We start from the raw sequence: 14,024 nt of genomic DNA on the forward strand, positions 1-14,024 counted from the left end.
AAAGAGCCCAGAGCAGATTTATTTTTCCTTAGATAAATTTCATACAGAGTACATTACAAGCAGGAGCTCTCAGCTCTCACCAAAGATCGGAAGTTACTGCAGTTGTGCCAATGGCTCTGATGGTAGAAAGGAAACTCTAGAGAGCTGCCTGTGTTCAGAGAGAAGGTAATCCTTAAAAGTCATAGGGGTCAGCCCTACAGAGGGGTACACAGGGGCAGGGGTGAAGGAAAGGATGTGGGGGCAGGAGGGTGGGCTGGGCCCAGCCTCCCTACCAGAAGCAGCGCCCAGGCCGTCTGGCCAGGACCTGCAAAGGGGACAACAGAGCCAGGACCACAGGATGCCTTGGAGCCCTGGCTGATGGGGCCAACTGGCACGTCAGCCCTGCCGCAGCGCCTGCAGCTGGTGGGCCACCTTCTCCAGCTCCCCCTCAATGGCCAGCAGGCTCTCAAGCTCCTGGTCCTAGGAGAGAACAGCAAGAGTCATGGGGACTGGCCCAGGGTGCCAGTGCCCGCAGCACGGAGCAGGCAGCCAGCGAGGCTGGTTGTGCCACTGATGAGCTGTGTGGCCTTGGACAGATGGCGTTGCTTCTCTGAGCCTTAGGGGCTTCATCCATACATGAGGACAGTGAATGGGGGGTAGTGGGGGGCCTAACTCCACACTGTGACCTCTTATCTAGGTCTGCCTCCTCCTGAATGGCTCTAGGCAGGCATGTGGAACACAAAGCCTCTGGTGCCCATCAGAGCTCCTCCCAGTCCCTCCACCCCACGGCCTGGACTGTGACGAGGGCTCCCAGGCTGAGGCCAGGCCTCCTCACCGGAGGGGCCATGGGCCTGTGGCACAGGCTTGAGGATATAAGCCCCACCTCCGCCTGCCCTTGATTTCTGGCCCTGGTCATGGGGCCCCCAAGCTCTGGCTGCCAGGGCAGTTGGGGACCCTCCTGTGAGCTCTGCTCTGTGCCCCAGCCTCAGGAAGCTACAGGCTTCCCGGAGCTGGACTGACACCCTCAAGGGCATGCTCCCAGATTCGGTGCAGTAGTCAGGGAAGGCCACCCCCTGGCTGACCTGGGAGGGACAGTCTTCCTGGGGTCCCTTCCTGGCTGGATGCCAGGCCATGGAGAGCACCCGCCTAGGGCTCAGTCAGAACAGGTGGACAGCAGTTGCCATGGACATGGGGTCGCTAGAGCCCTCCGTCTTGGGGGAGCCCCAGGCATGAGCCCTGTGATGTTGGAGCCTGTGATGCTTTTTAGGGATCCCCTTGGGCTGGGTAGAGAGGACCTGCCCCATCCTGTCCACATGGTTCTGGGGCCCCCATTTCGCTGCTGTCCAGGGCTTCCTCTGCCAGTGGAGAAGGGACACTGGCCTCAGGGCATCTCGCTCCCTCCAGCTTACTGGGTGGGGTTAAGAGTTAATGAAGGTGCCAGGCTTATCCTGGGTCCAAAAGCTGGGGGTGGGGAGCAGGCTGCTGCTTCCTGTAGCTCTTTCCTTTCAGTCTTCTGGGGACAAAGGTAAATGATCTCTCCCAGTGCCAGCACCTAAGGAAGGTCCTTCCTCTGAGGCCACAGAGACCCTGGTTCCAGGCCCGGAGACTGGAAGAAGGGGCCACATCCTCTTCTGGGTGGGCAGAGAAGGGCATGGGGCTGAGAAGAGCTTGGACAGATCCCAGCCTGCCACAGGCCCTGATTCCCACCTGGGCACTGGGGCTTGAACCACGGACCCCCCAAAGCCTCCTCCAGCCCCAAGGTGGTGCTGCCAGCCTGCCAGGGACCCCAGCTCCTGTCCCTCCCATATCTTCTGGGGGTGCATCCCTACACCCCCTGAGCTGCCCAAGTAGCCCTGGGCATGGCCTGGTTTTCAAAGCTTGGGTGTGTTCCGATCGTGATAACTCCTGCCCCTCCCATATCTTCTGGGGGTGCATCCCTACACCCCCTGAGCTGCCCAAGTAGCCCTGGGCATGGCCTGGTTTTCAAAGCTTGGGTGTGTTCCGATCGTGATAATGAGGTGAGCAGGAAGGACTCCTTACCCCCATTTCACAAATGGGGGAACCAATGAGGCTCAGAGAAGGGGAGTGACCCACCCAAGGTCACACAGCTAGGAGAAGGCAGAATGCAGGTCTTCCGGCACATGTCCGTGCCTCCCCCAACTCCCCACCAAGCCCCAAGGTCCAGTTGGCCCTGCCCCTGCTCCTGTGCCATCAGGGGCTAGAGGCAGTGCCTGAACCTGGGAGGATGGCGTACCTGGGCTGATTGGGGGCCAAGAGAGAACACGGCCAGACCATCCGCAGGGGCCTCCCAGGACACCACCTCCTCTCCCTCCCTCCCAGCTCTTCGGGCTAATGCACCCGCAGGCCTGTATCCCCCAGACAGCTAATGGCCCTCTGCAGGTCAGCCCCTGCCAGGCCCTTTAGTGTCTGAGCTCTCTCCAGCCCAGGCTCCAAGCTCTTGTTCCCAAAGCTGCCCAGCGCCCTGCTGCCTCCAGGACAAAGTCCCTGTGCCAGGCTTTGGGGACTGGTTCAACTCAACACGTGTCCAGCTTCCATGCTGATCTGAACATTTCTCATTTCCTGTCTGGCTGGCCGCTAGTTTCACTGGGTGCCTTCTGTGAGCAGGGTTCATCACCTCCCGGCCTGACATACCTTTCCTCCTGCCCCTTCCTGGCTGTGTCCCGAACCCAGGCCCTCTGGGGAGCCTCCCAAGAGACCCCGTCTGGGCACCTCTGCAGTCCCAGACTCCAAGGGGACCATGTGCTCTCAGCGGGGCAGGGGCCGCACACCCGGGTGGGGCTGCCCTCCCAGCTGGGCCCACACTCCGGAGGCCCGTCCCAGGGCCGGCTCCCACCCCGTACCAACCTCTGGTCTGCGGTTGGCACTGCCCTCCTCCTCTTTCTTCTCCTCCGGGTAGCTGCGCACCTGGAGGGGCAGGCCCCCCTCCACGCTGTCCTCCAGGGAGGACGGCCTCCAGTCTCGTCGCAGCTGCAGCCCAGGGCCCCGGGAGCCATCGGCCCGGGCCCTGGAGGCGGGCTTCATGGGGCGGTCAGGGTCGTCCTCCTCGTCCTCTGCCACCAGCCGCCTGTCGGCCGTCAGCTCCTTGGCCAGCCGGTCCATCTTGCTCCACCGCTTGGCATCCTCCCACTGCTTGGAGAGCCGCTCCTCCTGCTCCTGCTGGGAGTGCTGTCCCTTCCCCTCGGGGCGCGGTGCCTCCTCCGCCCCAGTCTTCCTGGCTCCACCCTCGGCCAGAGCCTCGGACCAGCCTGGGGCAGGTGGGGGACAAGAGCAGGACAGTGAGGGAGGACTGCCCTTCCCCAGTCCCTGCCCCTCCCCCTGGGACCACAGACCTGCACTCAGGGTCCAGCCCAGTCCTTTGCCACCACGTCGCACTTGGAGGGGAAGCCATCTTGACACCAGGTTTTGCAAAACCCTCTAAGCTCAGGGGCTGGGGGGCTGGCCAAAGCCTGGCTCTTACATTGGCCATCTCACCACAGAAGCCCCTGACCCGGGGGTCATGCAGCTGGGAAGGGAGGAAAGGCTCTGACAAGGTGCTGGGGTCTCTCCTCAACACTGGTGGAAGCTGACACTGTCCCCAGACCAACCTGTTCCCACCTGTCATGCTCTCCCTCGGTTCCCAAGACCCCCCCGCCCCACCCTGCAAAGCCCCTGTTGCCTCCTGAGTTGGAGGGGAGGGGCTATGTGGAATGGCAGGAGATGCATGGTTTTGGAGTCAAAGAAACGGGGGCTGGAATCAGCTCTTACTACTAATGAGCTGTGTGACCTTGGGCTGATTACCTAACCTCTCTGCACCTGTTTCCCATCTGGAAAATGAAGATAATACCTCCCTTTCAGGGCTGCTGTGAAGGTGGCATGAGATCACGGATGAGGACCCTCTCCCACGTGCCCCCACCCCCGACCCATATGCTGAGGTCTCAGACATCACACATACTCTTGCCCCTCCGGAGCGCCTTGTAGCCAAGGCTTGGGTGGGGCTTCAATGCTGCGGTGGGGCCTTCCTCCTCAGGGACAGCCTTCTTTCCAGCCTCTGTGTCCTCCTCCTCCTCTCCTCTCTTTGCCTGCTGCTCTTGCTCTGCACCCAGGCCTGTCTCTCTGTCCACCAGACCTTGGGAGAGGCCCTCGCTGTCCCCCTTGGCCTGTGGGCCTGGGTGTTTCTGGCTGGGGAGGGGGGTGTTGGCGGCCTCCTCCTCCTCTGGGGCCTGGTTGTCCTCAACCTTGGGCTCCTGCCCAGGCTCTGGGGAGGCCTGGGGCCTGGCCCCATCCGTGTCTTCACCACTCTTCGCCTCCTCAGAATCCCCTCTTTTCTCGGCGACGTCCCTGGGGGATGCTTCTCCAGGCACCTCTGCAGAAACAACAGAGCGACCGCGGGCCCTGAGGACCAGGCGGCGCGCAGTGTCTCCCCGGGGCCCAGGTGCAGGTCTCAGTCACTGCAGCTCTTGGCCTCCAGCAAGCGCAGCCCCAGACACCCCTGCCAGAATTAGGGTTGCCCTCTCCGTGCCTGGGTCTGCCGTGAGCGCAACTGGATTGTATTTCTTTCTTTGTATTTCTGCCCCTCAAAGCAGGATGTGATTAAAAAAAGAAAAAGAAAACAAAAAAAGACCTTGAAAATGACCCCAGAAGATAGAGCCCTGGACTGAAAATGAGGACATCAGCTTAACTGCTCTGTGATCTTGGGCACATCTCTAACCTCTCTGTGTAAGAGGCACTGTTACTACCACTTCATTCTTGTGGGACTTCTCTGCTTTGAGTGTCCTGTGAAAGTGCTCAATTCCTAAGTGTTTACAGGGTTTCATTAAAAAGCATTTCCTTGCAGACAGCCTTTTGACTAATAAAAATTCTTTCCGTCGTTAGAATGATTACTGTTGAGCAGAGCACTACCGAATGCGTCCCCCGATTTGACTCCAGGGCTCCAGGTGAAAGTGCTCCCATCCTGTTTACAGAAACTCAGACGGATCCTCAGAAAGGTCAGGGGGCCTGGCTGCGCTCACATAGCCTGTAGGCGTCTTGTATCCAAGTCCCAAGTGCCGAGTACAGGGTGGTCTTTGCACCGACACATGGTTGCCTCCCCCATTAGAGCTTCCAGGTGCACACACACACACTCTGTTCCCTCCCACAGCCCACCGCAGCGTCCACAGTCAATCCAGACACTCGTCCCCAGGGAGCCAGCACGGCGGGGGGGGGCCATGCCCTGGCCAGTGCGGCGGTACCCCCGCCACAGCCACAGGCCTCCGCTCTGAGCCCCTAGAGTAAGAGCGCTGAGAGCCGGGCTCCTGGAACCTGGCCCCTTCACCCACCATCCGCAGCAAAGAGCAGAGGCCCTCGGGCTTGGCTTTGTGGCTGTTTCAAGGCTGTTCCCATGAGTGACAGGGCACCACTTTAACCTAAGTCATGACCTCTTTGACCCCTAAAAGCTCTCTGGTTTCAAGAAAGATTATCCAGCTCCTGCCTCAAACCTATTCCTCTGGGATCCTGTAACGTGGCTATGCTGAGGCACCACCACTTCCCAGGTGAAGGGCTCTGGGGCAGGCGGCCCTGCTGCAGTGGCTCCTGGGAAGAGCGAGTCAAAGCTGCCTGCCTGCCGCGCCATAGGCTTCCGGGCCTGCGTGAGTGAGCCCCGCGGCGGATGGGGCGCCTGCAGGGGTGTGGACGGAGGCAGGGCCCAGAGTCCCTTCTCCCGTCATGCAGCTCCCCCGACAAGGTCCACGGACTCTCTGGGTCTCAGTTTCCCCATTTGGAAAGGGAAGGAAATACTAGCTGCCTTACAGGGCCTATACGAGAGGCTCCTGACTCCTATGTAACCACTGCTGTCATTGCCTCCCGCCCCAGCCTCTGTCCAGCCCAGCCGGCACTGACCCTTCACATCGGCCTGGTCGTCCTGCTTCCCCAGAACCTCTGAGAGCTCATCCTCAAAACTGCTGTGTTTCTTCTGCTGATGTGACCTCTCCTTGGCACCTGGCATGAGAAAAGGAAAGAAGAGTTCCACTTGATCCTCAGCATATTCCTCTGTGAGAGTGAGGCCTCCATTTCTTCATCTAGTTCCAGGCCTGCCCAGTGACAGAACTAGGGGAGGTGGCAAGGGTTGGCTGCACCTGCCCCTCCCAGCTGGGGCCCGCCAGGCGGCCACACCACCTCTCCAGACTCAGTTTCTCACCTAGGAAAGGAAAAAGCCGTGCCTGCTGCCTCTTGGGCACTAAAGGCCCCAGTGGAGCAGAGGATCCCAGTGCTGGCAACAGAGAGTGGGGCCTCTCAGGACCTGACTGATAACTAGGGGACCGACCCTGCAACAAGAGGGGACTGCCTCCTCTTCAGGGGGCTCTGCATCAGGCACCCCCATTGGCTGGACCCTTAAGTCCAGGTCCTTGGGAGAAGGCTACGCACAAGCGTGCATCCCAGCTCAGGGCTGGCACCTGCTTCCACAGTCCAGACCCCTCCCCCTGCCTTGGCTCCAGGCTACTGCTGCCTCCTCTGAGTGCCCCCACCCATGCCAGGTGCTGATGATGGTTTTTTCCCCCATGACGGGAATTCCTGGGGTGGCCAGAGGCAGAGGAGCCTGACATGGTGGTTGCTGACCAGGGCCTATGCCCCGATCTGGCCCCAGGCCAACCTGGGGTCATGCCTCCTGATTATTTTCCTGCTGTGACCTTGGGTAACTTGGGCTATTGAACATCTGGTTGCTCATCTGTAAAACAGAGTTGCTGCGTTGTAAGTCCAACAGATGTGGGGCCAGAACCCATTTTTCCTTACTTGCCAGGGAGGGATCGGTGCCTCACATGAACCCAGGAAGGAGTCTGGGCTGGGCAGAGCAGCTAACTCTTGGGGATGACATCAGCCTAACCCTCTATCCCAGCATTCCACCCAGGCTGTGCTTGAATATCCTCAGGGACAAGGAACTTGCAGCCTCACAAAGTCACTCTATTCCCAAGGGCAGCAGTGGATTTTCTTAATCTCTTAGAGAAAGACATACCTCACTCTGAGGTCACTGAAAGTCTGGTCTGTGTTTTGGGGCAAGAAAGACACTGTTTCCCCCACTCTCACCCTTGAACTAAAGCTCACAAGGGAAAAGAGCCCCTCCTCTCTGAGGGGCTCTAACTGAGACCAATTTTGTCTCAGTTAACAGATGAAAGGGATCCTCTCTGCAACCTAGTCCTGAAAGTGTCACCATTGAAACAGCTGAACTGAAATGGCAGAGTTTAGGAGAGCTGCTGCATCTGGTCTTTGCATGTCCTTAATTTACTGTGTGACCTTGGACAAATCACTCAGCCTCTCTGGGCCTTGATCTCCTAACTATATCAATGATAGATGGGACCAAGTGGCACAGAGGACCCCACCTTTCCACAATTATTGAAAGGAAATAACTGAGGATCAGAGAGAAACAGGACCTTGCTCAATCTTCCACCATGACTTTCTGACTCTGTTACTGGAATTTACCCAGATCACAGACAGTGACTGGGTAATACCTTGCAGAGCGAGGTCTTGGAGCTCTTTCAGCAAGTTCTGATGTCGCAGGATTGAGAGGATCCGTTCATCTGCAATGAAGGAGAGTCGTTACGGGTGGTTTCTAGACAACAGCCAAGAAAGAGATTACCATCGATATTTTCAGCTGAGCACAGAGAATACGTTTTGGAAACTCAAAACCTGAGTGGCAGCAGTGCTTTTGAAATTATCTTCTTTCCAAGGTGTCAGTCATTTTTATGCTATATCAGAAAGGCCAGCCACTGTCCCCACACCCAGACCTTAGCTAAGAGATAGCAGCCCCTGAGGTGAGGTGAGTGTCTCTCAACACACATTTCCCTATTTCCATACCTTTGCTTGTGTTGTCTGCTCCACCTGGAGTCAGTCCCCTTTCTTCATTTCTACCTGTAGAGTTCCAACTTTTCCTAAAGCCTGACTCCAGTGCTAATGTTGGATTCATCAAACAGCTGTTCAAAACTTGATTGCCTGGTTGGAAGAACTATGCCCACCCAAACGCTCCTTTATTCATCACATACCTATAGGGGCTCTACCAGCTGCCAGCAGCTGATCTTGGCACTGATGATATAGCACATAAAATGTGGACACAGTGGCTTGCTGTTCTAGCCTTGATTTCATTCTGTCAGAATTCTAGTGAAGTGTGCCCCCTCTGCGAGGCTGTGAACTGCAGGCATGCAGAGGCTCTGACCCTTTCATCTGTCTGTACCACTCAGACCCCAGCACGGTAACCAGGCAGCCACTCTGCCAGTTACTGTTGAATTAAAGCACTGATTCCTATCAAAAGCCACATACCCATGTCCTAGCCTCCCAGCCCAGCAGGCAGCAGCCCCTCACCCCCGGCCTGGCCCATACCTCCTCGGAGTGTCTCGAAACACTCCTGGCTGACAGGCATGGGGCTGGGCTTGGACAGTGTGTCAGAGATGACCTCAACGATGCACTTCATCACCTGGGAAGAGAATGGGGGCATGTTGGGGCTGGTTTGGGCATGGGGCTCAGCCCCCTGAGGCTCCAGGGCAAATTTCTAATGAGGACATAGGGCATTTGCTTTTGTCTTCAGGGTCCAGGGACAGCTGGTTCAGGGGCACAGCTCTGCTTTCTCAGCCAGACAATACTAGCAACAATAATAGAAAATGCCTATATGGTATTCACCATGTGTGAGGTGCCCCAGTCAGCATGTGCCAGCAAGTGCCCCTTTAAGGTGGGTCATGGTGCAGGTGAGTACCTGGTACCTTCTCATCCCCAAATCTTTCTCTAAAGATGAGGATGCTGCTCCTGGACATCAGAAGTAGGTCTCAAAAAAGTATTTCAGTCTTTCAGATGTCCAAAAGTTCAGCTATCTCCCGGAATCCCTTCTGGATTGCCCAGAGAGCAAACACCTTCCTTGGCTCTGCACATGCAGGGAGTAATAGCTGCGTGGTCTGGCTCCATTGTCCCTCACACGATGAATACCCTAGCTGCATGTGGGCACACATCAGCTACCTCTGGGTGCCCATCTCGGGTCAATAGCAGCCATCTCTCTGACGGTCTTGTCCAGTGTCCAGCAAGGTGCTGTGCCTCATCAGGCACCTGATAAATGGATGATGTGTGAGGATGCTGCCAACTGCAGTGTGGTATCTTAGCTGTGTGGTCATGGGCATGTGACTTGACCTCTCTGAGCCTGTTTCATCACTTGTAACATGGGAGTGAGAAGGCCTTCCCACCTCCCCTCCCAGCATAAGGCACAGACAGAAAAACACTATAAAACGTAAAGTGCCACACACACCCAGAGAGGGACTCACAACTCCCAACCTGCCTCAGCTGCCTAGAGCTGGTGGGGGAGCGGGAGGTGTCAGACAGGCATCAGGCCACACTCGTGGGGAGTGAGGGGGTAGAAGGCTGTCTCTATGGGATGCCAAGGCAACCGGTCCAAGGATCCAGGATAGAAAACTGGCAAACAGGCTCCACAGTAGTCACGGCATCCTAGGATGGAACATTTGGGTCTTAACCAGCTGCTCTAGTGCCTCTAACCCCAGACTTTTGGGTATAATATGGTGACAGAAGTGTCTTCCATAAGGGGTCTGGCAAGGAGCCCTACAGCCTGTATCCTGTGTATCTCCCTGTAACCCCAGATCTTGCACTGGGCATAGCAGATAATCACCAGTCCATGAGGACAGATTCAAGGAAAGAGGAATTGGGTCGAGGTCCCAAGAATAATAGGGAGATGCAGAAAGGAAGCTCTAGGAATAACAGTGCCCATTTGCTGAGGACCTACTATGTGCCAGGCACCTCACGTCTGGTTCCTACCCCCTCACAACTCCCCTCAAGGGGAATATCATTACAGATGGGCAGAAGGGAAGCTCAGAGAAGTTAAGGAATTGTCCCAAGACCACACAGCTACAATGATGAGTGGTGGAGGTTTAAATATAATGAAGAGTAGGAAATATAATTGAGCAAATTGAAGTTGAAATCACTGATGCTTTGGGTTTTAACCATAGCCTCTCTGGAATGAAAGAAAATAGCTCCTGGAAAGGTGAGGACTTCCATGTGGAGGGAATCTGTGAGCAACAGAGACTAGAAAAATGGCTCAGACATGAATGGATTCCAAGTATACACCTGACATAGAGTGTCTCTTGTGGGCTACAGAATCCCCCACCACCAGCGTCTCTTAAGGCCCTTTACTGGGTGACATCCACCATCAGCCTCAACTGGCCTGAACCCTGAGTGCGGAAGCCATGATCGAGAATGCTTTCACTGTGGCCCCTTGGGACAGCCAGGGTTTGAATGCCTGTGGGGTAGGGGTGCTTGTGGCAGAGCCTCTTGGGGAGGAGAAGAGCCAAGGGAGAGGCCAGAGCCAGGCAGGTTAGGACTTTTCTCGCAGTTCTGTGGACAGCCACATCCACACAGGGTCACCCCCGGCAGCTTACAGTGGGCCTTCCAGATTCGGAGTGCTCGAGACAGTGGACCTGGTACCTTGGCCCAGCAGGTAAGACACAGGCTCTGCTCGGCTTCACACACAACTCAGAGGAAGCTGGGGAAGTCCCCGCAGCAGGATGGCAGGGAAATCAAGCAGCCTTTGATATCTTCTTTTGCAAACTGTCCCCAGGCTCAGCAGCCGCAGTGCTAGCTCTTGGCTTTATGCCAAACTCCTCCTGCAGCTGCCCAAGAACTGGCTGTGAGCTGTCCCCTGGGGCCTCCTACCCACCAGCCCGGGGCACTGCCCCCCACCTTCTTACCTCAGTGTCCCCTTTATTCATAGGGCTGTTCACAGGGAGGGCAATGACTGGTAAGAAAAAGAGAGAGCTGCGGTCACTCCTCTGCACTGAGGGGAGAGCCTAGTCTCCTGGCCCGGCCCACTCGGGTCCCACTCACCCCAGTGCTCCCCCTCAAAACTGTCCCCACCCAATGACATGCTGGGGCTGATCTTGTTCCCCTGCCTCCAAGTGGGGTGGCTCCCAGTGGCTGCACTCAGAGCCTCAGCCCTTCCTTTTGGGAAAGCTCCCACTCTGGAGGGGGTGTGGGAGCCGAGGGCAAGAGTCATAGGGCGCAGGAAGGTGCAAGGAGAGGGAGTGCGACCCCGAGGTGAGGGAAAAGAGAGAGAGGAGGACCGAGAGACAGGAAAAGAGAGGAGCAAAGGCAGAAGGCAGAAGGCGAGGGAGAGAAGGAACATGGAGGGGGAGAGAGGCGAAGGGGGAGCCAGCAGCCCTCCCGTCTCCCCCAGTGACCTTGGCCAGCCACAGCAAGGAGCGGTGGCTGTCTTGTGGCAGCCGAGACTCCAAGCCTAAACATGGGATAGGGGCGCTAGGGGGCCCTGCCCCGCGGGGTCGGCTAGGGCGGAAAGAGTCGGGTCCGTAGCCGCTTGGCTGAGTCAGGAGGGAGGCGGTGGCGCTGTCCGCGGTGCTGAAACAAATCGCCTCTCGGGAAGGGAGGTGTCGAGGGGCGCGGGACGCTGCGTGGTGCCTGGACCTCAGGGCAGGCAGGGCAAGAGCAGGCAGGGCGGGAGGGGGCGCCCAGGGCCCTTTCCCACGGGACCCGCACCAGCTCACCTTGCCCCGCGCAGAGCAGAAGCGCCAGGACACCGGCGCGGCGCATGGCGAACCGGGGCGCCGAGCAACACCGAGACGAGTGGTGGCTGAACCGGCGGCCTGGGGGCGGGCGGCGGAGCTGGAGCGGGGCCGGGGGGCGCAGCGTTCCTGCGTGTGCGTCCGTCTGTTGGTCCGCCCACTAGCCTCCCCGCACCGGGACCGGCTACCGCAGAAGCAGCAGCAGCGACAGCGGCAGGGCCGGCCGCGCGCCCTGCTTATATACCCCGATCCCGGAAATGACGTCATTGGGACCGCCCCTGCCCCTTCCCCCTCCTCTAGGTGTCCAGGGGCAGGTCGATCCACCACCCCCGCGATCACACCTTCTTACCTCTGGCCCCCGCCTCTCACGGTTAATGGGCCAAGTCGCGAGGTCAGCAACTGGTTTCCAGAGGGTGGCACAGGGGTCTCAGCTGACCCTGCACCCCTTCACAGCTCTACCGACTGGCTTTGTATCCGTGGGCAAGTCACTCCCTTTCTCCGGACCTCGTGTTCCTGCAAGGTGTGCTGAGGTCCCTGCCAGCCCTAGCGCATCACTCCATGCCCCTGAGGCCCCTCTCTGAGGGCTTCCTTCCCCTAGTCTCACAGGCTGGAGGCATGCTCACCACTCAGGGCTCCCTTAAGTATCCAGAGGGCCCTAAAGGGTGCTGGGGTTGAGCACTCTCCCCATCCCGGTAAGGCCTCTCTGGCAACGTAGTTCATTTAGTGCCTTCACAGTTTGTAACTGCTTATGTATTTATCTGAACAGCGTTTAGTTGTCATTGCTTTTACAGTGCTGAGCAAGGCACCTGGCACAGGGTAAATGCACTTAATAGATAACTGCTGATTGACAGTTCAACCTATGGATGAGTGAATCCTGGGCTCCGGCTGTTGTTGGACAGCCCTCATGGGGGCCAGTTAGGGAGGAGTAGGGGACAGTTCTTGATATCAAACCAAAATAGGAGTACCTGTGGCTTCTACTCATTAGCCTCAGTTCAACCCCTTAGAATCAACTTCTTGCTCCTGGTAACCCACTGTGTATTTGAGAACAGCTTTTGCTCTTCTCAAGTGTTCTTTTCTCAAAACCTGGTGTTTTGTGTGTAAAGTTGGTTACCTGGCTTGTTTTCCTCTGTCCTGGGCCCTCACTCTCCACCACTGCTGCTCTCAACCTCGAGGCCACTTTGCTACCTGACCCCAGTATCATAAATCTGGTATCTGAGTTATAGTTTGGCATCTGCTGGCACTGTCCAGAACTTCCTTCTCCCAGCAACACCCCCCACCCCATCTGCTGCTGCTATTTCCTGCTTCTTGCTCCACACCTGTGCCCACTCCCTCCCCTAAAGGAGAAACTGGCAGGAGCTCAAAAGAGACTGAAATGGTCCTGTTTGTGCCTTTATTCTTTCACTCAAAAACTATTTGTTAAGCACTTGACTACGTGCTTAGAACACCTCAGAACAGCACTCAGCTGCTCTAGGTGCTGAGGATACGGCAATGAGTGAAACAGATAAAAGTCTAGTCCTTATGGGGTTTACATTCTAAAGCATAAAGACAGACAATGAATAAGAAGGAAGTAAAATGCACTGTATGCCAGATGGTGACAAGCGCTATGGACAAAAACGAATCAGGGAAAGGGATGGGTGTGCTGGGAGAGGACTGGGGTTATATTAAGGTAGATCTGCAGAGACTCACCAAGGAGGTAACGTTTCAACAACGACCTGAAGTTAATGAGGGCGAGCAGAGGTTGCATGTGTGTAGGGAAAGACGGCTCCAGGTAGAAGGAATGGCAAGTGTAAATGCCCAGGGGCAGGAATGTGCTTGGCGTGCTCCAGGAACAGCCAGGAGATAGCGTGAAGAAGACCTGGAAAATACAGCTGAACAGTAACACATAGTCCATCTCAAAATCTTGGAAAATGCCCAGAAATAGAGGAAGAGATAAGCATCAGTAATTTTTAAGTATATACTTTATAGTCTTTGTTGAGGTGGCTCCCTTTGCAAAGGGCAGTTCTCAGGGAAAAACTTTAGCTGAGCTTTGAAAGAAGAAATGTCTTGGGCTTTTCTAACATGGGGTCATCCCTAATGTGTTGCAAAGATTTGCTACCTGCTTCCTCTGCAGCATCATATCATAAAGATTTGCCCATGTCGTGAGTAGACTGGTCCACCACAATTTATTATGTGCCACAGTTTGTTTGACTGATACACAGATAGGTTCCTGCTTTTTGTTTTTGTTTTCACTATTACAAAGTACAATCTTACACAAAAACCTCTGTAGCATTTGCAATTATTTCATGTAACAGTTGGTCAGCTTCTCAAAGAAAATGGACGTTTTTAAGGCACTTGATATGCATTGTCCAACTGCCATAAGAAAGTTGAACTACTTGCCAAGCTGAGTGGGCTTTTCTCATGGGAAGAACCCCTGCTGCCCTCCCAAGAGCACCATTCCATCAGGAGCCTGTTCCTGTTTACCCCATGTAGCTGAGCATAACCAATTAGTGAAAATGTCCCATAAAGACTTTAAAA

At 56.1% G+C, this 14,024-nt stretch overlaps 1 protein-coding gene across 2 annotated transcripts; it reads right to left on the reverse strand.

Moving 5' to 3' along the window:
• CHGA (chromogranin A) lies at positions 1 to 11,734 on the reverse strand. 2 transcript variants are annotated; one of them, XM_017680572.3, is made up of 8 exons: positions 11,493 to 11,734; positions 10,683 to 10,729; positions 8,323 to 8,416; positions 7,458 to 7,526; positions 5,854 to 5,952; positions 3,932 to 4,342; positions 2,845 to 3,245; positions 1 to 459 (listed from the first exon to the last, which is right to left on the reverse strand). In XM_017680572.3, the coding sequence occupies exons 1-8, from the start codon at positions 11,536 to 11,538 to the stop codon at positions 376 to 378; spliced, it is 1,251 nt and encodes a 416-aa protein (XP_017536061.3). In that variant the 5' UTR covers positions 11,539 to 11,734; the 3' UTR covers positions 1 to 375. The 2 variants fall into 2 exon arrangements, with proteins under 2 accessions (XP_017536061.3, XP_036847815.2); XM_036991920.2 differs by lacking the exon at positions 3,932 to 4,342.
• Positions 11,735 to 14,024: the final 2,290 nt, after the last annotated feature.

This window comes from Manis javanica, chromosome 8, assembly GCF_040802235.1.
Source record: "Manis javanica isolate MJ-LG chromosome 8, MJ_LKY, whole genome shotgun sequence".
NCBI lineage: Eukaryota > Metazoa > Chordata > Mammalia > Pholidota > Manidae > Manis > Manis javanica.

Bases quoted from the DNA above. Each gene is read 5' to 3' on its own strand.
- CHGA (XM_017680572.3), bottom strand. From the start codon at position 11,538: ATGCGCCGCGCCGGTGTCCTGGCGCTTCTGCTCTGCGCGGGGCAAG. The intron at 7,527-8,322 runs GTATGGGCCAGG...CCTTCATTGCAG, and splicing joins TTTCGAGACACTCCGAGGAG to ATGAACGGATCCTCTCAATC. The intron at 460-2,844 runs GTTGGTACGGGG...GTTCTCTCCTAG, and splicing joins GTGCCAACCGCAGACCAGAG to GACCAGGAGCTTGAGAGCCT.